The 23,359-nt window shown below is 45.0% G+C and overlaps 1 protein-coding gene across 4 annotated transcripts in view; it reads left to right on the forward strand.

Annotated features, from left to right (window-relative positions):
• The window catches only part of SPTBN1 (spectrin beta, non-erythrocytic 1), a 214,132-nt gene that overhangs the window by 167,928 nt on the left and 22,845 nt on the right, over positions 1–23,359 (forward strand). For all 4 annotated transcript variants that reach the window (XM_030827597.1, XM_030827598.1, XM_030827599.1 and 1 more), the window contains 13 exons: positions 1,147–1,305; positions 2,258–2,560; positions 4,418–4,571; positions 5,258–6,128; positions 6,216–6,353; positions 7,180–7,936; positions 8,886–9,088; positions 13,966–14,056; positions 19,205–19,351; positions 20,831–21,094; positions 21,731–21,955; positions 22,431–22,520; positions 22,697–22,978. In XM_030827597.1, the coding sequence (XP_030683457.1) occupies positions 1,147–1,305; positions 2,258–2,560; positions 4,418–4,571; positions 5,258–6,128; positions 6,216–6,353; positions 7,180–7,936; positions 8,886–9,088; positions 13,966–14,056; positions 19,205–19,351; positions 20,831–21,094; positions 21,731–21,955; positions 22,431–22,520; positions 22,697–22,978 (3,684 nt within the window). The remainder of the gene's footprint in view (positions 1–1,146; positions 1,306–2,257; positions 2,561–4,417; positions 4,572–5,257; positions 6,129–6,215; positions 6,354–7,179; positions 7,937–8,885; positions 9,089–13,965; positions 14,057–19,204; positions 19,352–20,830; positions 21,095–21,730; positions 21,956–22,430; positions 22,521–22,696; positions 22,979–23,359) is intronic.

The following is a 23,359-nucleotide window of genomic DNA, read 5'->3' on the forward strand; positions in this document are numbered from 1 at the left end:
CTTCCATTAGAGATGCTGTCAAATAAGCAATTTTAATCATCATGCCTATTATGCCTGCAGTGATAGAAATTCACAGCAGGCATTATTTCCAACTAGAAAGAAATTTGAAAAAATCTAGAACTCTGGTCACTTGTACAGAACTACATTCCTTTATGCTGCTCATTAAAAAAAACTTTTTTAATAGAGACAGGGTCTCACTATATAGCCCAGGCTAGTCTTGAACTCCTGGCCTCAAACAGTTCTCCCACCTCGGCTTTCAAAGTGCTGGAATTATAGGTGTGAGCCACTGCGTCTGGCCCCACTTAGATTCCTTTAAGTGGAATGTTTGATTTTTTTTTTTTTTTTTTTTTTTGAGACGGAGTCTCGCTCTGTCACCCAGGCTGGAGTGCAGTGGCGCAATCTCGGCTCACTACAAGCTCCGCCTCCTGGGTTCACGCCATTCTCCTGCCTCAGTCTCTCCGAGTAGCTGGGACTACAGGCGTCCGCCACCAGGCCCGGCTAATTTTTTGTATTTTTAGTAGAGACGGGGTTTCACCATGGTCTCGATCTCCTGACCTCGTGATCCGCCCGCCTCGGCCTCCCAAAGTGCTGGGATTACAAGCGTGAGCCACCGCGCCCGGCCTGATTTTTTTTTTTTTAGGTGAAGAAATACATTTCATAGGAATGAATTTAATATGGACAATAGGTGAGGATTTTGAAAGAAATTTCAGATGTGTCAATTTTTTAAAAGTGGCTCGGGGTGGAATGAATGAGAAATTCATATGAATTCTTAGAAAAATCGTTTATCTTTTTTATATGATCAAAGCTATTTATAAGATAATTTATTTCTCCTCAAAGTAAGAGATTTATAATTTACTTTATATTGCTTCATATATACAGTTTTGTTTTCCAAGTACAACACAGAATCTTTAGATTTAGATGATGGAAGAGCGTTCCCATGAGGATACACTGAGAGAAAAACCCGTTTTTTTTCTCAAGGCTTAAGAGTCAATGAGGGTGGGAATGGGATTTCCCATTCAAGTTGTCAGGTCCTTTTGAGAAATACTAGCTGTTGACTGTAGTCATGGAAGTTTCCTTGAACACTGCAGGAAACTGTGTTTGTGTGTGTGTGTGTGTGTGTGTGTGTGTGTATTTTCATTTTTGTAGGCCTGGGAAAGACTGGAAAAAGCGGAACACGAAAGAGAACTGGCTTTGCGGAATGAGCTCATAAGACAGGAGAAACTGGAACAGCTCGCCCGCAGATTTGATCGCAAGGCAGCTATGAGGGAGACTTGGCTGAGCGAAAACCAGCGTCTGGTGTCTCAGGTTCTGCTCTTGACATTATTAAAAAGACTGTTCCTGGGGTAATCTAGAAACACAGACCATCCCCAGGGGCATAGGGCCAGAGGACAGCTGCTTATTGGCATTCATTATTCTGGAGGAACTGTCAGGTCACCTTGGCCACTTCCCATGAAGAGGATGTTTGTAATTTCTAATATACACTTCTATTTATCTAACTTTTCATAGATTTGGAAGCAGCTCAAGCAGAGTTTGTTTAGAGCCATTGAGTGTGTGTGAACTGTTCACATTTATAATAAGTTCTAACAGTTTCTGTCTTTTCTTTAATCTTTGACCAACTAATCCTATGAGGCAGTTAGACTGGTTGTGAAATAAACAAAAATGGCTTGCTTTTCCACCTGGCTTGATATAAGCTATCACCTGCTCTAGCTTTTCAGTCAGGTACTAGATATGAGCTGGGCCCCTCTGCAAAATGAGCAGTTATTAGTTTGCTTTGAGGAGGGCATCTAAGCTCAAGGCGGAGACCAGTGGGGTGGGGGACTCAGGAGTCAGATTTAGCTTTAAGACCACCAGGGATTAATGTGTGCTCAAGATTTCATGTCTGTTCTGTTTCCTTTTTGGGGGTGGGGGGGGCGGGAAATGGGATTTTTTTTTTGAGGCGGGGTTTCACTCTTGTCATTCAGGCTGGAGTGCAGTGGCGCCATCTCGGCTCACTGCAACCTCTGCTTCCCAGGTTCAAGTGATTTTCCTGCCTCAGCCTACCAAGTAGCTGGGATTACAGGCACGTGCCACCACACCCGGCTAATTTTTGTATTTTTAGTAGAGACAGGGTTTCACAATGTTGGCCAGGCTAGTCTCGAACTCCTGACCTCAGGTGATCTGCCTGCTTCGGCCTCCCGAAGTGCTGGGATTACAAGCATGAGCCACTGTGCCCGGGTGGATTTTTTATTTTCCTTCTTTTCATTCCGTTTCTCTGTAGGACAACTTTGGGTTTGACCTTCCTGCAGTTGAGGCCGCCACAAAAAAGCATGAGGCCATTGAGACAGACATTGCCGCATACGAGGAGCGTGTGCAGGCTGTGGTAGCCGTGGCCAGGGAGCTCGAGGCCGAGAATTACCACGACATCAAGCGCATCACAGCGAGGAAGGACAATGTCATCCGGCTCTGGGAATACCTACTGGAACTGCTCAGGGCCCGGAGACAGCGGCTCGAGATGAACCTGGGGCTGCAGAAGATATTCCAGGAAATGCTCTACATTATGGACTGGATGGATGAAATGAAGGTAAAACCTGACTGAAAGGAAGGAGGACAGAGCTGATCCAACCAGGGCTCTCTTTTCTGGGACTCATTCACTAAACCGCTACTTACAGCTGTGTGCCTTGTCTAACTGCCCACCTGTACAGCTAGAGAGGAGCCACGTCACCCATGGAAGATTGCTAGCTCAGGAATTAAATGAGACGTGAGGTGTGAAAAAGTTGTAAAGACCAGTTCAGTAGCTAGAGCTCTGTTTCTATGACTTAGATCTAACTTAGATATATTCCAGTATAGAGAATCAATCACATTGTGGTTTTCTTTATTTTTAATTTTTCAGGGTTAAACTAACTTACCGTTTCATTGATCTGTGAGTGAGTGGTACTACTTTGGGCAGGGATCCTGGAGAGGTGGTATGGGGAGAAGGGAGGAGTGGTAGGTGCCATGGACAGAGGAGAGGTCAGGAACCAGGCAGCCAAAGTTCTGATTGTGAGTGCCTGAGTTGCCTAATCCTCTTTGAGCCCTCTTCTTGGTCTTTAAATGGAGATTGTACTTACTATCTACCTTATCCAGTTGTTGCAAGGATGGAATGCGGTAGTATGTGCACAGATCATAGGATGGGCTGGATGGCAGGGGCTGGTCATGCCATTTATTGACTGCTCTTAGCATAGAGTTCCAACCTTTCCCCCTTCCCAGGAAGAGACCTGCTATCATGCCATGGCCCTGTACCTGTTCATGTCCTCCGATGCAGGCCATGGAATGCTCAGCCATGTCAAGCAGTTCTCCAGCTGGGAGGCCTTTAGCCTTGTCAATAGAAGAAAATACGCCAGTTTTCAGACAGTCCCATGAAGCTTCCTTTGTCTGAGCACACTGTGTTCCCAAGCTTGACCTTATGCAAGAGATTCCCTTCCCAGGATATAAGCTGTCATCTGTTGCCTACCTCTTGGACTGTTCCTGGCAGAGGGGCAAGGTCATCTGATACCATCAGTTTTCCCTCCTATTTTTCCAGATTTACAATGTTCTTAGGTCTGGTCTCTCTTGACCTCTCAAAATAGAAATGTTCGTAAAATGTAGCAGAGAGGGACTTTTCATTTTATAAATCATGATGCACATTGTAACTCAGTTGGTCCAGAGACTTCCTCAGAAATAAGAGTGAAGTAGAAATCTCATCTGGTGAGGATGTAGAATGAGGCCACCAAATTTCGCTGGTTAATGGAAGAAACAAGAAAATATCAGTGGGTTCAAACTTAAACCCTAGAAGTTGCTTGGGGTCTACTAAGCAAGACAGCCACCTGACCCTGCTCTCCTTATTGGTTTAAAGATGTGGCTTGTAAGCTTTTCAAGTAGATTCTTTTCCCATTGATTGTGTAAGTATAGTAGAGGCATACCAGTAAGCTCTTAACAGAGGAAAAACATTCACTTACAGGCTCAGCAACTTCTAAAATATTTCTTTCAACTTTGAAGTGACCAAGCCTATCACCTTTATTTATTTATTTTTGAGTAGTTGTTGCAGTTTCTTCTTGAAGGTTTCTTCTTGAAGCTCCAGTTTATATTTTGGAATCTTTCATACAGCACATCCGCCCACCCCCACCCCTGCTGGCCCTCACCACCTTTTTCTTCTGTTCTGCACTTTTTAGTGTAGATTTGACTTGCTTATTCCAAGTTTGGTGATCCTTAGTTTGTGATAGCTCTCCTGACTCAGGCCTTCAGGTTTGATTTGTTTTGTTCTGGTTTGTTGGCCATCATCTTCCCCTGAAGGTGTGGGGTCCACGGCAGACTAGAGGGAAGGCACAGCTTCATTGCTGGCTCTCTGCTTGTCCAAAGATGATGTGATGCTGAAGTCAAGGCTATAGTCACAGATGTCCTTTTGGTTGCTTCTTGTGCACAGGTGCTAGTATTGTCTCAAGACTATGGCAAACACTTACTTGGTGTGGAAGACCTGTTACAGAAGCACACCCTGGTTGAAGCAGACATTGGCATCCAGGCAGAGCGGGTGAGAGGTGTCAATGCCTCCGCCCAGAAGTTTGCAACAGATGGGGAAGGTAAGGATGGCCCATTCCCAGCGTTACCTCCGGGTCACCAGAGATTCATATTTATAGAAACACAATGGGGCTTTTGAAGTTACTGTGCCACTATACATTCCTGCTGGGTTTGTCATGGGACAAAGAGATACAGTGGAGTGGCCTTCTGAACACTAACTCCATCTTGTTTTTCTGGAATTGATATGTTCTTTCCTTAAATACGCAAATGCTGCTTTGCTTTGAGCGGCTTGATGTTTGGCAATGAGATTTTGCCATACCTCAGTCTCTCTCTGGCCATGCACCTACACCCTGGTGTGGCTGTTCCAGCAGCTCCTGGCTTTCACAGCTGGTTGCACATACCTCTCTTTGGAGGATGTTTAGAATGATTTGCTTATGCTTCGTGTATTTCTAGAAACAATTATATGCAACTGCCTTTTTCATATGATTCAAGTGCTTTGTTGCAGGAGGATGATCACTGTGTCTGCGGTTTGACCAAAAAAAAAAAAAAATGTTTATCTTTGCCCTCACTCCTGTTCTCGTCAAGTTATTAGAAGTTGTTCCATTGCCTTATCACATAGCCCTGCATTTAGATTTAGCAGTGAGCTGGTAATCCTAAGAATATGGGGTGTAGCTCACTGCCTGCCAGTGAGCCTGCACCCATGCTGAGCTCCCTCACACAGCTACATTCCTTCCTTGATGTTAAACAGGTTATAAGCCCTGCGACCCCCAGGTGATCCGAGACCGCGTGGCCCACATGGAGTTCTGTTATCAAGAGCTTTGCCAGCTGGCGGCTGAGCGCAGGGCCCGTCTGGAAGAGTCCCGCCGCCTCTGGAAGTTCTTCTGGGAGATGGCAGAAGAGGAAGGCTGGATACGGGAGAAGGAGAAGATCCTGTCCTCGGACGATTACGGGAAAGACCTGACCAGCGTCATGCGCCTGCTCAGCAAGCACCGGGCGTTTGAGGATGAGATGAGCGGACGCAGTGGCCACTTCGAGCAGGCCATCAAGGAAGGCGAAGACATGATCGCGGAGGAGCACTTTGGGTTGGAGAAGATCCGTGAGAGGATCATTTACATCCGGGAGCAGTGGGCCAACCTAGAGCAGCTCTCGGCCATTCGGAAGAAGCGCCTGGAGGAGGCCTCCCTGCTGCACCAGTTCCAGGCAGATGCTGATGACATTGACGCCTGGATGCTGGACATCCTCAAGATTGTCTCCAGCAGCGACGTGGGCCACGATGAGTATTCCACACAGTCTCTGGTCAAGAAACACAAGGACGTGGCGGAAGAGATCGCCAATTACAGGCCCACCCTTGACACGCTGCACGAGCAAGCCAGCGCCCTCCCCCAGGAGCATGCTGAGTCTCCAGACGTTAGGGGCAGGCTGTCGGGCATCGAGGAGCGGTATAAGGAGGTGGCAGAGCTGACGCGGCTGCGGAAGCAGGCACTCCAGGACACTCTGGCCCTGTACAAGATGTTCAGCGAGGCTGATGCCTGTGAGCTCTGGATCGACGAAAAGGAGCAGTGGCTCAACAACATGCAGATCCCAGAGAAGCTGGAGGATCTGGAGGTCATCCAGCACAGGTGAGCAGGGCGCTGCCAGGCACTGGCCTGTTCCTTGTGACCACCAGTGGCCCGGGAGGTGACCACCCTGTCAAATTGCCGTTTCAGATTTGAGAGCCTAGAACCAGAAATGAATAACCAGGCTTCCCGGGTCGCAGTGGTGAACCAGATTGCACGCCAGCTGATGCACAGCGGCCACCCAAGTGAGAAGGAAATCAAAGCCCAGCAGGACAAACTCAACACGAGGTGAGCACGCAGCCAGCAGCGTCCCAGCCTCCCGCGTGTGGGGCTGGGGAGGGTGAGGTCACTCATCGAGCTTTGCTGTTGGGAATTTCCCACATGGAGTCATTGACATTGCAACACTGATGTCATGGCATTGGCACCTGCCTTTTGACATCATTGTTTTGTAAGAAGTGTCTCTCAGGGCAACATCATTGGTTGCAGGAGGATTATCTGTGCCAGCCCAGCACCTGCCCCTCTCCACACCAAAGTTAGGGCCTTGGTGTGACCTGTGTCCAGTGTAGAAGGTATTAAGATGACACCTGTGCTATCCATTCTAAAGTAACTTCAGGAACAGGGCTCTAGCATGTTTAACACTTAATTTGCCAATGAAAGTCCTGATTGTCAGGGCAGACCTTTGTTCTGGTCTTACCTTTCTGTTGAGTAAACATGTTTGAGTAGGTTGTGGCAGCTGGCCCCAGTTTTGAAGGTTACCATCAGTCTTAGATTTGGAAAACATTCATTAGGTAGAGTTCAGAGATGTGTAAAATGTGTGTTGCAGACATGAATTAATTGACTCTGGGAATGGACGTGTTGTAATTGCTCACATTGGAGCTCTGTAACACATTCCTCTTCGTGACAGGCTTTTTCCAGATTTACACTGCATCCCTGAGCCATTTCCATTATATTTGGTGTTCACAGTTTGAGTGAGATGATTTTCCAAAAAAGCATGTAGTCAAAGCAAAGATGGAGAAAACAGATAAGCAGAATTAACCTATCACTGTTCCTTTTGCAATCCAGCCATGGTCAGTCTTCCCTTTTTCACACTCGCTGTCTGCCCCTGCGCTCACAGGTGGAGCCAGTTCAGAGAACTGGTTGACAGGAAGAAGGATGCCCTCCTGTCTGCCCTGAGCATCCAGAACTACCACCTCGAGTGCAACGAAACCAAATCCTGGATTCGGGAAAAGACCAAGGTCATCGAGTCCACCCAGGACCTGGGCAATGACCTGGCTGGCGTCATGGCCCTGCAGCGCAAGCTAACCGGCATGGAGCGGGACTTGGTGGCCATTGAGGCAAAGCTGAGTGACCTGCAGAAGGAGGCGGAGAAGCTGGAGTCCGAGCACCCCGACCAGGCCCAGGCCATCCTGTCTCGGCTGGCCGAGATCAGCGACGTATGGGAGGAGATGAAGACCACCCTGAAAAACCGAGAGGCCTCCCTGGGAGAGGCCAGCAAGCTGCAGCAGTTCCTGCGGGACTTGGACGACTTCCAGTCCTGGCTCTCTAGGACCCAGACGGCGATCGCCTCGGAGGACATGCCGAACACCCTGACCGAGGCTGAGAAGCTGCTCACGCAGCACGAGAACATCAAGAACGAGATCGACAACTACGAGGAGGACTACCAGAAGATGAGGGACATGGGCGAGATGGTCACCCAGGGGCAGACCGACGCCCAGTACATGTTTCTGCGGCAGCGGCTGCAGGCCCTGGACACTGGATGGAACGAGCTCCACAAGATGTGGGAGAACAGACAAAATCTCCTATCCCAGTCACATGCCTACCAGCAGTTCCTCAGAGACACGAAGCAAGCCGAAGCCTTTCTTAACAACCAGGTAAGGTTTGTTCCTGCCTTTGCTTCCTTTCCGTGAAAGCAGCCCTGGCTGCCTTTTGAAATGTTTTGGCTGGGGCAGCTGGTTTAAACCACACCTGTATGGAATTATATGGATAATTTAGAGACTGATTTTTTTTTCCCATACTCTTAAGGCATTGAAATCCACCACATTGTAGGGGACAGGAATTGAAGGTTTCCATAGGAGCTGCTTTGTCTTACAAAGTACTGTTCGATTTCAGCTGCCATTGAGGATCTCTTATGTGTTCGTAGTATGTCCTCATAATTGAGGTATTGATCCAATTTAAAAGATACAGTGAGGGCCAGGCATGATGACTCACTCCTGTAATCCCAGCTCCTGGGGAGGCTGGAGCAGGAGAATCACTTGAGCCCAGGAGGTCAAGGGTGAAGTGAGCCGTGATTATGCCACTGCACTCCAGCCTGGGTGGCAGGGTGAGACCCTATCTCTTTAAAAAAAAAAGTACAGTGAGGATCTTTTTTTTTCTTGAGACCAGTCTGTCTTCTTGCTCTAGAAGGGTCAGGGACTTTACCTGAGGACACAAGGCAGAGATTAGAGAAATAAAAACAGCTGAGGATAGTCACCAACTTCAGGGCTGTTACTGTCTCAAAGAGAGAGTATGAAGGGTATGTTGCTGTTGGCTTGATAGGCACGTGAGAGGACCCTTGAGGCTGATACACAAAGCTTTGATTCCTTTCCTCACTCACTTTGGAAAAAAAAAATTTAGAGCATTTAACCCCTGAGGGAAATTCGGTCAGTTACAGTGTCCCACTGGATTTTTTTCCTCCTAACTTTTAATTTGATGTGATTTAATTATTTCATGTAAGTGTAATGAAGAAAGTGTTGTGAAGTATGTTGCATGGAAATGTAGAACACAGGAAAATGAGATCCTTCATTGATCTGCTATGATTTGTTCCTCTTTTTATTAAATAAGGAGTATGTTCTGGCTCACACTGAAATGCCTACCACCTTGGAAGGAGCTGAAGCAGCAATTAAAAAGCAAGAGGACTTCATGACCACCATGGACGCCAACGAGGAGAAGATCAACGCTGTGGTGGAGACTGGCCGGAGGCTGGTGAGCGATGGGAACATCAACTCAGATCGCATCCAGGAGAAGGTGGACTCTATTGATGACAGGTACGGTTTTCTGAGGTTCTTAAGGGAGCCTTTCACCTTGGGGCTCTCAGACTTCTGAATCATTGGCCAGAAGCCCTTGGGAGTTTGTGTATAAATTTCCCAGTGGGCAGAATATGGGCGCCCAGCAGAATTTCATCTATTCATACAGAAAATTAGTGAGCTGTGCATGACTGCCTGAGAATGTGGGTCTGGTGAGACATGTACAAGTGTCCACAAAAGGAAAGAAAGCCTGAGAAGCCAAGCTAATTCTTAACCAAGGACCTGTAAGAGCCGCAGTGCGGCATTGTGATCGGGTGTAAGCCATGCCCTTTGAGGACTGACACACGCTTGTGTCGCCTGATAGGACCCCTGGCATCAGGTATTCCCAGCCAAGCCCATGTTCCCCTTCATCCATGAGAAATAAGCCTGTCAGGAGAGTGGGAAGGGGGGGTGAAGCTTCTTGTTCTGAGTACCTAGCAAAGCCACAAAGGAACATTACCTGGACTTTTTTAGAAAGTTGGCTTGGATAGTGCTGTAATAGGATCTTTTTCATGATGAGAGGTAAATAAGAGCAAAGGTTATTTTCCTCTTCTGCCAGGGCATCTCCAGGATTGGATACACTTCCTTCATTTCTTGTTTAAAATTATTTTTTTATTTACTTGTGTGTGTGTGCCTGAAAGATTTCCTCCCTGGCTGGAGGCCAGTGGACTCCGTTTGACCCTAACTCTTTGACTCACTCCTTACTGTTGTCTTGCCCCGGTTACTTAAGTTGGAGGTTGGGGCAGATCAGGGGTTGGATGCACTAGCACAGGCCAGTCTGGGCCAGCCACTGGATCAATCACAAGCCCCTGTTCCAGTTTGGGTTAAATTTAAGGGCTTGCTGTGAGACTGATGTCATCAAAAAAACAAGCCCTCCCTCTCTGCCTCTCTTCTGGCCTTCAAGTGTGTTGGAAAGGAAAAGTACTCTTTTGCTTACCACATCCAAGAGGGTTTCCTGGGACCCCTGGTCAGGATGACTTAAAATAAGATGGGTGGAGAGGGGATTACTCTGTTTCCAATAAGTATTGAGCTCCTGTCTTTACCACTTCCAATCTTTTTTTCTGAGCTGATTCCCAGGCTGAACCGTATGTTCTAGGATGGTATTGTGGAATAGAGAATAACTTATATTAATTATAATTTTATATCTGTTGCTTTTAAAACAGCTGCAAAAAAGAAAAATAAATCCACCAAACCCTCCTTAAATGAGCATGAGAAGCAACAATTGGGCAAAGCATTCTTAACCTAGGGAAAAAGAATTTCCTTTTTTTGTAATATTAACTCTGAGTATTTTGTAAATTAAGATATCCTGTGTACTTCCATGTTAGAAGCACACAGCTGGTTTCCTGCAGGCGGGCTTGGCTGTTAGGGACGTGTGCATTCAGGCAGGCGTGCAGCTGCCTTGCTGCTTCCTCGGTTTCTTTTTATGTCCCCAGTGCTGCAACTGCACAATGCTGTTGGAAGCAGATGATGCTGTCAAGACTCTTGGATATGATAAAATATTTCAGCAGCAGCAGCCCTCAGTTGTGGCTTAACCTTCCTTTTGCCCTTGACCAGGAGCCCGGGCTACTGGTGTTCCAGAGCTTCCTTAGGATTCCTCAGTTTTAAAAAATAAACATAAAGATAACCCTGTACTATCAATAAGCATGGTAAAGATGGAAGGAGGGAGCTTCCCGATGACCTGCCATCAGGAGAACTACATTTTCTTATTTTTCTCCATTGATGTTAACTGAATTCTGATTTCACTTGAATATCCCCAGAGGCCCACAGAACTGAAACTGACCCTAGAGGGTACTTGTCTGTTATGAAAACACACACATCTGTGAGTTCCAGGTGTTGTAGGAGCACAAGCTAAGTAAACATCTAAACCTTCAGATCTAATCCCCGCTCCTCGAAACATCCTGACACTGGTGAAGCGATTCTCCTAGAATGTAAAGTCATTATAACGTGCTTACGTTCGGGAAATCTCCTGAGTTGTTGAAACGAAAGAGTACCAGAACAAAGACACTGACTCTAACAGATGTGGGTGGGGCATGAGTGGCCTTCAAAGTGCCTGTGAGTGGGAAGAGACTGTTCTCAGACTGCCCCAGGGGATGTGAACAGGGAGGGAGGGACCTCCCGGCCAAAAGGGAAATTCCAGCCACAGCACAGTTCATGGGGAGCAAGGAACAGTATCCAGCTTCATAAAGCAAGACCCTGTCTCACACCGGAAGACAGGCTCAGAAGTTACCCAGCTGTTTCACTCAGGCACCTGGGGTTCTTGACTATTCACAGAAACCAGAACACCCGCATCTGCTTCATGTGATGAGGGAGCTTTTTTGAGTCTTATTACAGGGAGAGAAAGTGAGAGATGGAAAAGCACTCTTAGGACTGTGAAAACTACAGTCTAGTTTTAGAAGGTCCTCCTCAGGCCCTTCCCTATAATTGAATCCGTGATCCAACGTGGAGAGAATTTCCTGAGTTTCACTTTGCATGAATGATGTCTGTTGCACTAGCAAACCATTAAGCCACACTCACTTCTTTTAAGTGTTTTCTGAGTCAGCGGCAGTCCCAGATGCCTGCGTGGCTGTGTTTCACACCACACAAAGGCCGTTGTCACACCTGTGCATAGATCGGTGTCATTTGGACATGTGACTCTAAATCCTTGCCTCCTCCTTCCTATCTTGATGGTCCCACTATAAGAGAAAGGCTGTCTGGGCAGGTATCTGCTGGGCATGCATGAGAGTTGATTATATAAGAAATACATTCAGGATTCTGTCTGGTCATATTTCTCCCTTAATGAATCTTTCCAGTGTTTGAAGTTGCTTTCATTTCTGTTATTTCCGTGAGAGGCGAGGATGTGTGTCCTGTTGTTACTTTCCGGTATCTGGGATTCTTCCCTGCCACTGTAGGACTTAAATGAGATGCCATGCCAAAGGGAATGGAATCCTTTATCCCTTTGACTACGGGCAGGACTCCTGCATTTGTCGCTAACTCCAATTCATATTACCTCCCTTCTAAAGATTTGCGTTCTTGAACTCTCCTAGAAATAGAACTGGAATTTGAGGGAAGGGAATTTCCTCTTGACATTCCTAACCCATCCACGTTCTTAGATGACTAATTCTTTTTAGCCCAAATTCACTAACAATCTTTTATTTTTTTAAATTTAATTTTGGGTTCTGATGATAGATGGCAATGACATAAAATGTCTCTGGCCTTTATTATTTTTTGTTGTTATAAACATTTTCAAGGGGAGAACTACTGCCCTTAATCCCATCTGTAGCATATGCCATTTAAGTGTTTGCTTTCTAACCCATGCCTTGGAGTTTTATATCATTTAATATGTATAAACTCTTTTCATTTAGCATTATAGTATATCTTTCTACGTTTGCATTTTGCCTATGTGGGATAAGCATATTAAGATCCTTTTTCCTGATGCTGTGGAACTCCTTTCAACTTAAAAAAATTAAAAAGGCATTATTCGTATCTAACATATGCCTAATAATATTTTTATTTACAATAATTGTATATAATACTGTAATTTACATAATATAAGTTATATATGATGTTATAACATGTAAATATGTATAATTTCTACTGTTCTGTAGCCACTGGTACCTGCAGCAGCTATAGGGGCAGAGGGCTTTTCCCTTTGATTCTCCAGGCAGACAACGGCTGTGACACTGCATTGTCAGCAGCCACTGAGGGCTCGTGTGGTGCATGCATCTCTACTCTAAGATGTTTCTTTCTCCTAGGGAAGTTTCTTCAGACACCAGTCAGCAGCATGTGTTCACCAAGCTGCTCTTACTTAGCATGGTGGAGAATCCAAGGCTGTGTGTTCTTCCTCATCCCTGCCTCAGGGTTTGGCAGATAGAGGAGAGACCTTGTGCAGGCACAGGCAGTGAGAAAATGCTCTAAGAATCAGAATGAAAACCCAACTCTCCTCAGTTGCACTCTGCCTTTATCCATCTTAATACCCTGAATATAGACTGGCTTTCTTGTTTAGGCAACTCAGGAATATCAAGGAAGTATATGTGTGGCAGTGCTTTTGAATCCTCAGTGGGTCCTCCCCTATTGGAAATGAAGCTCTCCGCTACTGTAGTGGAGCCACTGGAAGGCAATCCTTTGCTAGGCATTCACGCTGCTATTTCTCAGTTTCCAGTCTGTAAGCCACTGGGCGCATGAAGCAAGTTTGCCAAAGAGTGCTGGCACCTTCACAGCAGGTGGGGAAGGAGCCAAGTAGGAAGCAAGCACCCCTTTACCTTAGTGTTTACCAAATTCAGCAGCTCTTTCCAGTTTTTACAAGTTATTTATTTAAGGTTTTGTGTTTCAACTTCTTTGAGCTTTAATTACCCTTATCAATTGATTAAAAGTGGGATTGAGTTAGTATATAGTCTTATAGGTCTAAAAATTTTCATTCCTTTTTATTTTTAGTGAGTTTTTTTCAAGATGAGAAACTGTTTATCAGGAAACATTTGTTTAAAGCCAGTTACGTGATTATATATATTTTCTTAGCCTTGTATGTGTCACCCAGTTATGAGCTTCTTGAAAATAAGTTTCCAGTTCTCCCCCGATGCCTAAAATAAGGACTTGTACAAAGCGTGTGCTCATATTTTTTTTTAACACCAGATTAGGAAGCACCAAATTTGTATAGATCATTTGACAGCATGTTTGGGCAGGTGTTTGGGTCTCTCTGGGACCATGGCTTACTCCTTTGGAGGATGCTAAAATCTCTTTATCTTGTCTCCTTCACATTATTGAGAACTGCAAGCAAACTCTTTTTAGCATAGTTAGAAATTCAGGAAATAAATTGATTTGTATTCTGTATTTCAAGATTCTCTACTTTTCTTTTTTAAAAATTATTTTTGTTACCATTCTAATAGACATAGGAAGAATCGTGAAACAGCCAGTGAACTTTTGATGAGGTTGAAGGACAACAGGGATCTACAGAAATTCCTGCAAGATTGTCAAGAGGTATGTTGCTCTTTCATCCCTCTATTCCTGGGTTCCAGTAATAGCAATTGCCAACCAGCATTTAGCACAAGAGGTTTTTGAATTATAAAATTAATGAAACCAGAAATCCGTAGCACCCATTTGACTCGCAGGCAGGGATGTGTGGCACTTCATCAGTTCTCCAGCTTACAAGCTACCGCTTAATTAGATCATTATAATCTAGAATATTATATTAATAGTATAGTACTGCACTGTTCATTACAGTAGACACCAGCCACAATGTCTTTATCATTGGTTGGCTATTTCATTTTAAGTTAACTATAATTACATAAAACTAAGAGCGTAGTTCTTCCATCACTAGCTGTATTTTAAGTGCTCAGTAGCCAACTTTGACCAGTGGCTACCGTGTTGGACAACACAGATATAGAACATTTCTATCATCAAAGGAAGTTCTGTTGGATATTGATGTCCTAGAATATTGTGCAACCTAGAAGTATTTAGTGTCGTGTTTTCACTCTTTAAAGCAATGTACATTTCAATGGTATGGAAGGAAAGAACTAAAGGGAACTGAAACTGGCTACCAAGTAAGAAGCAGAGATTTTCAAAATACAAATTAGTTTCTTATTCACTTAATACCTTCATGTATCCATCTTTCAGGCTCTTCCCATGTGCATCTAACATGCAAAGAGCAGTAATGCTGATTCCAAGCACCAAGTTTTAATGTGGTATTAATCTGATGATCATTGTACTATTTCATGCTCTTCTGATACATGCACAAACTTTGGAAACTAAAGTTGACCAGAAAAAAGTAGTTTCTCTGCACGCTAGTTGGAGAATAGCATCTAGCTGATTTCACGTGTGAGTTCATGAGCACACCATATTTCTCTGTCTGCCGGAGAAAAACAGACCCAGCCCTCTCTGGTTTATTAAAATAAAAATCCTCAGGCAAAAATGGGGTGAGGAATATCCACATAAAGCTGCAGGAACCTTGATGGGGCTAAGAGTATGGGGGTAGAATCAGGTCATATGCTGAGAATACAACTCCAATCATCACAGACACCCTGCATGCAAATGTGTGACTGTGCATTAAAAGAAATACAGCTCCAATGACAGCTGCGTTAGGTCACGTATGACAGAAGCAATCCTTTGCATCCGTTAAACTGCTGTCTTACTGTGAATCTTGCAATATGCTCTTGCAGCAAAACCTTAAGAAGGAAAGCCCCTAAACTATGAAGCTTAGGGTCTGTCAGCTTTAAGCACCACATTGATGAATCTAGGTCTCTGGGGGATTTGCCCGGAGCCAGACAGGCTGAAGACAGGAGTGCCTCTTCTAAGTGACACGCAAGCATTAGTAACCCATTTGAATAGGATACTCACTTACAGAGGCATTCATGTCCCAAGACAGGGCATAGAAGAGAGTAATGGGATCTAAAGTTAGCTATGTGGAGTTGCCTAGTGTGCTGCAGTAATACCAGTTGCCATTTTTCACTGGAGGGAGTAAAAGGGATGAAGAGGTGTTTGCAGCTTAGGCTGTGCCTTCCACAGATTGGTAGTCCCTGTTTCACCTTGAGAAACCATCTATGACTCCCTGTAACCTCAGCCCATATTCCTGGGGATAGGGGGATCAATGGGATCCCACACTCCTGCTTTTAAAGGGCAAGTTAATAAGATGAAATTCATTTACCTAACCATGGTAAAGCTCAAGTTAAATCTGAGAAAAAGAAGACCAGGGAGTGAGCACATGAGTGGCCAGGGGAACCCTTGAGAGAAACCCATTTGTATTTGAAATTTCCAGTCTCTTATTTTCCACTGACATATGTAGATTTCATAAGTAGACATGTATGGAAAAAGTAAGTAGATAAAGTTATAGTTCTTCCTGATGGAATCACAGGAAATGGTCAGTCTTAATAGGTCTTTAGATCTTTGTTTCCACTTGCTCTAAATTAGCATCCCTGGTTATGAGGAGTTCTCTCCTCCACATACACCTTGGCTGAGCTCCAGTGATTATGAGGCATGCCCAGGGGCTCTGTCTTCTGTGACTTCTCCTCAGAGGACACAGGAAGGTTTGGGTGGGGCTTTTTACGTCCAGGAGACGATTTGCAGATCTCCATGTGACTGCTCTGCGAACTCCTCCTGGTTTATCCTGTCTTCCCTTGTCCTGCCTATCTCTCCTTGAGCCACATTAGAAGTTAGTACAGCCATAGTGTCTGTGGGAGGTGTTGGGTGTCCCACACCAGCATGTATAGTCTCTGCATGGTTGGTGGAATTTAGGTCAAGCTTGGGGGCTCTAAAACCCTTGGTATAGTACTATAATCAAAAGGGTGATACAGTCATTGGCTATAAACTTTTCCATCATTCAGCCTTATTAAAATACACCCCTTTTAAGCCAGAATCTTTTGAGAATGGTGTTTGTGTGTGGACCAGCCCTACGTTTGATAATCTACCTGTCATTCTGGTAGATATTTACAGAGCACTCAGAGGTCAAATTTAATATTATTACAGGATGTTGGTATTGTTCAAGGTATGGGGAATCCAGGGGTTTGTCTCTTCGTTCAGTTTCCTTCCTTGTTGGGTGCCTTGGTTAGAGAAGGTGTGGATTGTAAGCTCCGCCCCTATTACCACCCCCACAAATACCGCCTAGATGAGGACAACTGTTGTACCAGCAATACAGTATGCTGGAATGAGCAGGGACCCTCCTATTCCCAGTTACAGTGGAAAGATAGAGACCATCATCATCTTTGTAGTGGTTTTGTTTTGTTTTGTTTGAGACAGAGTCTCGCTCTGTTGCCCAGGCTGGAGTACAGTGATGGGGTCTCAGCTCACTACAGCCCCCACCTCCTGGGTTCAAGCAAGTCTCCTACCTCAGCCTTCCAAGTAGCTGGGATTCCAGGCGCGCGCCACCACACCCAGCTATTTTTTGTATTTTTAGTAGAGATGAGATTTCACCCTATTGGCCAGGCTGGTCTTGAACTCCAGGCCTCAAGTGATCCACCCGCCTTGGCTTCCCAAAGTGCTGGGATTACAGGTGTGGGCCACCACGCCTGGCCTGTAGTGTTATTTTAACGTGATGTCCTGAAAAATGAATGAATGATTTTAAAGGTATTCCTTTTGTGTTGTATCTCCTCACACTACACCACCTATTTTCTGGAACTGATTTTTATTTTTCCAGGAAGGCAGTATATCTACATGTGTCTGGTACAGGGATGTGAGTTAGTCCTTTACTGTTAGCTTAATTCAACGATCAAAGCATTTTTTCCTTATCTTTTTCCAATCTGCACAGTGTTCTTTTCTGCAGAGAATGAGTAAATTCTTAAATGACCTTTATAAATGCCCACAAATAATAACTGTAGCTTTGGTTGCAGAATGCTGATGAACTAGCAAGTTCCATAGATCCATTTCATTGTGCTGTATCGCATGATGCTTTATCTGTAGGATGATGTGTTCAGCAAAGAGCAGATTTGTTTATAAGCCTCTGATTTTTATGTAGCTCTCTCTCTCTCTCTTTTTAATCCCTCTTGGGTAGGTGGTTATGAATAGTGAAAATATGTGAATGTCCTTGGCACTTTGAATCAATAAATGCCATCTATTTTGTGTGTATGTACAGAATACTGAGAAAAATTTTGTCATTAAGTTTTACTTTAACTTCTTTTCCCCTAAGATTGAATGGCCATAGTCTTTCAGATTTTAGCTGCCCAGGTAACTGGAACATAGATAATTATTTCCGAGTAGGAAGTGCGTGCCTTTATTGTGTAATAGATCCATGGTCTTTGATGACAAAGGGCTTTATGAGATTTGCTAGTTTTTCCCTCAACAAAGAGTGACATCAAAAATCTCACTACCTTTTGCTTTTAACCCCCTCCTGCCCCCGCCCCCTGCCGCATTCCCTGCATGGTGAATAGCCTGAGAAAGGTAGGGACATGTGCCCAAGAGTTCACCCACTTTCAGAGCCAGGGGGCTCCTGTGACCCACATCGCTCTCCTTGACATCGTTTCCAAAAAACAAATCTTGGGGAGCCTTTCCTGGCAGCAGCCCACAGCGGGAGTGGAAGGGCCTTGGAGATGTTAATTCTGTAAGTACTTTTGCTAGTTTTGTGTGTCACTTCTAGATCTTCGTTGGTAGAACCATGAAGGATTTAAGGTGCCAATTTGTTGTGACAATAACTGGTGTAAAGGTGGGCTTCTCTCAGGAGAAGGGACATGGTCCCTTCAGTTGGTTGCTTCTGATTCCAGGCTGGCTCTGCATTCTTTTGTGTATCTCCAGCCTGGGCAAACAAAAAGCTCTTCCTAGGTTAGCAAAGCAAATGGGGTGGGAATCAGGACTCTGGCATGGCCCTTACAGGCAGGCAGTAATGAGCCAGGGCCGATTTGGGATGGAAGCCAGCAAAAGTGGGTCTGAGCCTGGCGTTTGGCTGACCCCGGTAAGAGAGCTCCTTTCTCAGGTCTGTCAGCGGCCATTAGCCTTTGTGTGGGTCTCCAGAGTTCAGATCCAAGCAGACATGTTGAGTCTCAAAATCAAGTCCTGTGAAGTGTTCTTGGTGTGAATGAAAGGTTCTTTAGAGAACTAGAGGCTATAGAAAAAGAGGTGAAGTTGACTCAAACTTGAAGGAAACATTGAAAGGGCATCATTGTTGCCTTAGCCTTACAGTGAGCAAGTTATTTTTGCCTTTTTGCATTCCCTTCAATGCACCCACAAAAAGAGGGAGGTAATAAATAAGTAGTTATTTTTTTTTTTTTTAAATAAAAAGAACTAAGAGAGTAAGAAGGATTGCCAAATGGAGTAACAGTCAATCATGATTAACATGGTATAGCTGACACAGTATTTGGAAGAGAAAAAGAGTCGTGTCTTGGACTGGTTAGGGCAGAATTTTAAACACGGGCCTTTTGTGGGGAAATTTCAGTTATGAGTGCCAAACAGTTTGAAAACTGGCTTATAGAGCTTTTGTACTTTGGAATGAATGTTAGATACAGTTTGGAACAGAGCTCAGGTACAAGCTCCATCTAATGGACACCTGTCATGATGGGTCAGAGTTGTGAAGTTAAATATTTGGTTGTCTATCACCATGGAAACGTGTGTAGTATGCATAATATGACATAAACACAACCCTTTCCAGGTGGAAAAAAGGCTGATATCTAGGATCACAATCTCTGAATCCTTCTGATCTTTCCCTAGCTGTCTCTCTGGATCAATGAGAAGATGCTCACAGCCCAGGACATGTCTTACGATGAAGCCAGAAATCTGCACAGTAAATGGTTGAAGCATCAAGCATTTATGGCAGAACTTGCATCCAACAAAGAATGGCTTGACAAAATCGAGAAGGTAGGTTAAAACATTTGATGTGGCCATGGTGAGAAAACAAACAGAGTAGTAATAAACTCCTTTTTATTTAGCACATTTTCCAGCACTTCTGATCTTATCTGTACATTTACGTAAGTTACACAGCCAGTAATAGCTCCCTTTGCATGTACGGGTTCCTGACTTCAACCCATCAAAAGGGAAAAAGCAGAAACCCAACCAGATAGTAGAAAATGCTTGATTTATCTTTAAATGAATACTAGGCATTTAGTTTCTGTTGTGCCTCTCATCTGCTGTTGCTGATGGGCTGTGAGCTCTCATGCAGGGATTCCACTGTCTTGATCATATTATTTGTGTTGCACTGTGACAGATTGCACATAATTTTAAATATATATGTGTTTTTTAAAATTGCTTTTTCCTGTGAGACTACTGTATACCAGGCACTATAATAATTATGATGATGTGTTATTCTGGCACAGAGAGATTCTGGGCAGCACAACTGAGGATGAATGTGGAGTTTCTCACCCCTCCCTTCTCTCCTTTTAGACTTTTTTTTTTTTTTTTTAGAGACGGAGTCTTGCTCTGTCGCCCAGGCTGGAGTGCAGAGAAGCAATCTCGGCTCACTGCAAGCTCTGCCTCCCGGGTTCACGCCATTCTCCTGCCTCAGCCTCCTGAGTAGCTGGGACTGCAGGCGCCCGCCACCACGCCCAGCTAATTTTTGTATTTTTAGTAGAGACGGGGTTTCACCGTGTTAGCCAGGATGGTCTCGATCTCCTGACCTCGTGATCCACCCGCCTCAGCCTCCCAAAGTGCTGGGATTACAGGCATGAGCCACCACGCCCAGCCTCCTTTTAGACTTTTTATATTGTTTCAGATTCTTCATGGTTAAAATAATGTGTTGGCAGGGCACGGTGGCTCATGCCTGTAATCCCAGCACTTTGGGAGGCCAAGGCGGATGGATCACTTGAGGCCAGGAGTTTCAGACCAGCTTGGCCAACATGGTGAAACCCCATCTCTATGAAGCATACAAAAATAGCCAGGCCTGGTGGTGTGTGCCTGTAATCCCAGCTATTGGGGAGGCTGAGGCATGAGCCCAGGAGGCAGAGGTTGCAGTGAGCTAAGATCATGCCACTGTACTTCAGCCTGGGTGACAGAACGAGACCCTGTCTCAATATAATAACAATAATAATAATAATAATGTGTTGTATATCATCTTTGGTCATGGAGTAGAGGGGATGAAGTCAGGTTATTAGCATTCAGTATTCCGTTGCCCCAGCTGAAACTGTTTCAGCATGTAACATTTTTTGCTTCATTCCCATGAAACCCATGTAATGTACACAACCCAGGTCATTGTTGATTTTATTGAGCAGTAACTTCATGTGGAAAGACTGTGTGTGTTGAATGAATGGTTAAATCACAGATCAAATGTCCTAGGTTTGTTTTTCACAGTGACATTTTTTCCGTAGCACTGTTTATTACAACCATGTTGGTTTTGTTTTCCAGGAAGGAATGCAGCTCATTTCAGAAAAGCCTGAGACGGAAGCTGTGGTAAAGGAGAAACTCACTGGTTTACATAAAATGTGGGAAGTCCTTGAATCCACTACCCAGACCAAGGCCCAGCGGCTCTTTGATGCAAACAAGGCTGAACTTTTCACCCAGAGCTGTGCAGATCTAGACAAATGGCTGCACGGCCTGGAGAGTCAGATTCAGTCTGATGACTACGGCAAAGACCTGACCAGTGTCAATATCCTGCTGAAAAAGCAACAGGCAAGTGGACAAGCCATCAGGGACTTGGGTGTATTTCTGTTTTACAGCCATAGTCCTTAGAGTCTTTTCTCACCCACTGCATTATCAGGAGTCCACCTTCCATGGAAAGGCATTTTTAACCCAGAAAAGTACTTGCTCTAACAGCATCATAGAACATTTCCAGAATAGAAAGACACTTGTCCAGACTAGAAAGACACAGTATTAGGAGTATTGGGTGTCGGCTGTCTGTGTATGGGATTGATAATTTTCTTAGTTAGTGGGTATTATCACCATTTAACAGTTAAATAAATATCTCATTCAATTCTGCATTTTACACGAAAGAAATATTCACATACTTTGTTGTTTAATATCTTGATTTGTGACAGTTATCTGAGTTGTTCAAGACACTTTGTAGATAATAAAAATAACTTTATATTACATCACCGTAGAGGGCTTTAAGGGCAAGTGAATTTACCTCAGATTTACTTGAAAACAGTTCCATTGATGTTGAAAAGCAAGTCAGTGGCAAAATCTTAGAGTGGCTCCCATGGCTGGCTTTGCAGTGTGGCCAAGTCCCAGGCCCAGCACTTCTGCTTAGAGCCAGTCACTGCAAAAGATAGTCTCTGCTGAGTGCTGAGGCTGCTTCTCTGCCCTCAGATGCTGGAGAATCAGATGGAAGTGCGGAAGAAGGAGATCGAAGAGCTTCAAAGCCAAGCCCAGGCCCTGAGTCAGGAAGGGAAGAGCACCGACGAGGTGGACAGCAAGCGCCTCACCGTGCAGACCAAGTTCATGGAGTTGCTGGAGCCCTTGAACGAGAGGAAGCATAACCTGCTGGCCTCCAAAGAGATCCATCAGTTCAACAGGGATGTGGAGGACGAGATCGTGAGTCGACCCCTGCTGCACACATGGCTTTTCCACGAGCCGCCTTGCCTGTGCTAAAGCCCACATTCTCATTTCTCAGTCAACCTCACCTTGGGCCACGTTGGCAAGCTGACCTGCCAAAGTCCACGCTCTGGATGGTCTAAAGTTTCTTTCCCCTTTCACCCTAAATGCAACTCCATTGTTCCTCTCACGTTATCTAGGGATACTCTAGGATTTTAATGCCCTAAAACAGACTTTTTAAAAGTAATGAGGACTCACAGTGAGTTTGACGTTGAGGATGAGGTAAAGTTGGAAAGACTCTCCCTAGCCCTGTCTCGGAGAACAAGGGCGTGCTTCCCCAGACAGCCCTCCCGAAGGGGCTGAGCACTCTCTGAAGCTCACCCTTGCTGTCCCTCACTGCCCCTCACTGCTCTTGTTTGTGTCATATATTTGTTCCTCTGAGTGGATCTGACCACTTATTTACAATTCTTCCCAGTTGTGGGTTGGTGAGAGGATGCCTTTGGCAACTTCCACGGATCATGGCCACAACCTCCAGACTGTGCAGCTGTTAATAAAGAAAAATCAGGTAAGCCTTTCTGCTCGTGCTAGTTCTGTCTGATAAATAATTGCTGTAAATTACGAGACTGAGAATGGCAGAGAGCTTTGAAGCCTTGCGATTTCTTTTTGGCCCTAACAGCTTGACATAAGCAGCAGACGGTTGCCATTTAGCAAGCCTTTGTGTGTATTTTCCGCTCCCTCCAGACCCTCCAGAAAGAAATCCAGGGGCACCAGCCTCGCATTGACGACATCTTTGAGAGGAGCCAAAACATCGTCACTGACAGCAGCAGCCTCAACGCTGAGGCCATCAGACAGAGGCTTGCCGACCTGAAGCAGCTGTGGGGTCTCCTCATTGAGGAGACAGAGAAACGCCACAGGCGGCTGGAGGAGGCGCACAGGGCCCAGCAGTACTACTTTGACGCTGCTGAAGCCGAAGCCTGGATGAGCGAGCAGGAGCTGTACATGATGTCAGAGGAGAAGGCCAAGGTGAGAGGAGGCGGGAAGCATCCCTGTCCCAGGAGACCCTCAGATTCAAACCCTGAGCTTACTTTCTGCTGGCGGCTCTGTCTTTATAAAAACTTCACTTGTAGCCTTTGAGTGTTAAGGGCATGAAGGTTTCTGAAATCCAGCTGCTGGTTTCCCTTTGGTGCAGTATTTTCTTAGCTGAATACTAGTGTGCCGTTAAGAACAGGTTCATCCTTTCATCTTTGAAATATGCCAAAGTCCTTCCTGCTGTCTATTTATAGGTTCCCTAAACTTTACAAAATACAGGATGGCTTGGAGACAATTCAAAAGTATTGCAAGGTTCCAGGAATGCTGTCATTTACATACCTGATGGACCTTGAGGAATTCCAGCGAACCAGGCAC

The sequence above is a fragment of the Nomascus leucogenys genome, chromosome 14 (assembly GCF_006542625.1).
Source record: "Nomascus leucogenys isolate Asia chromosome 14, Asia_NLE_v1, whole genome shotgun sequence".
Lineage (NCBI taxonomy): Eukaryota > Metazoa > Chordata > Mammalia > Primates > Hylobatidae > Nomascus > Nomascus leucogenys.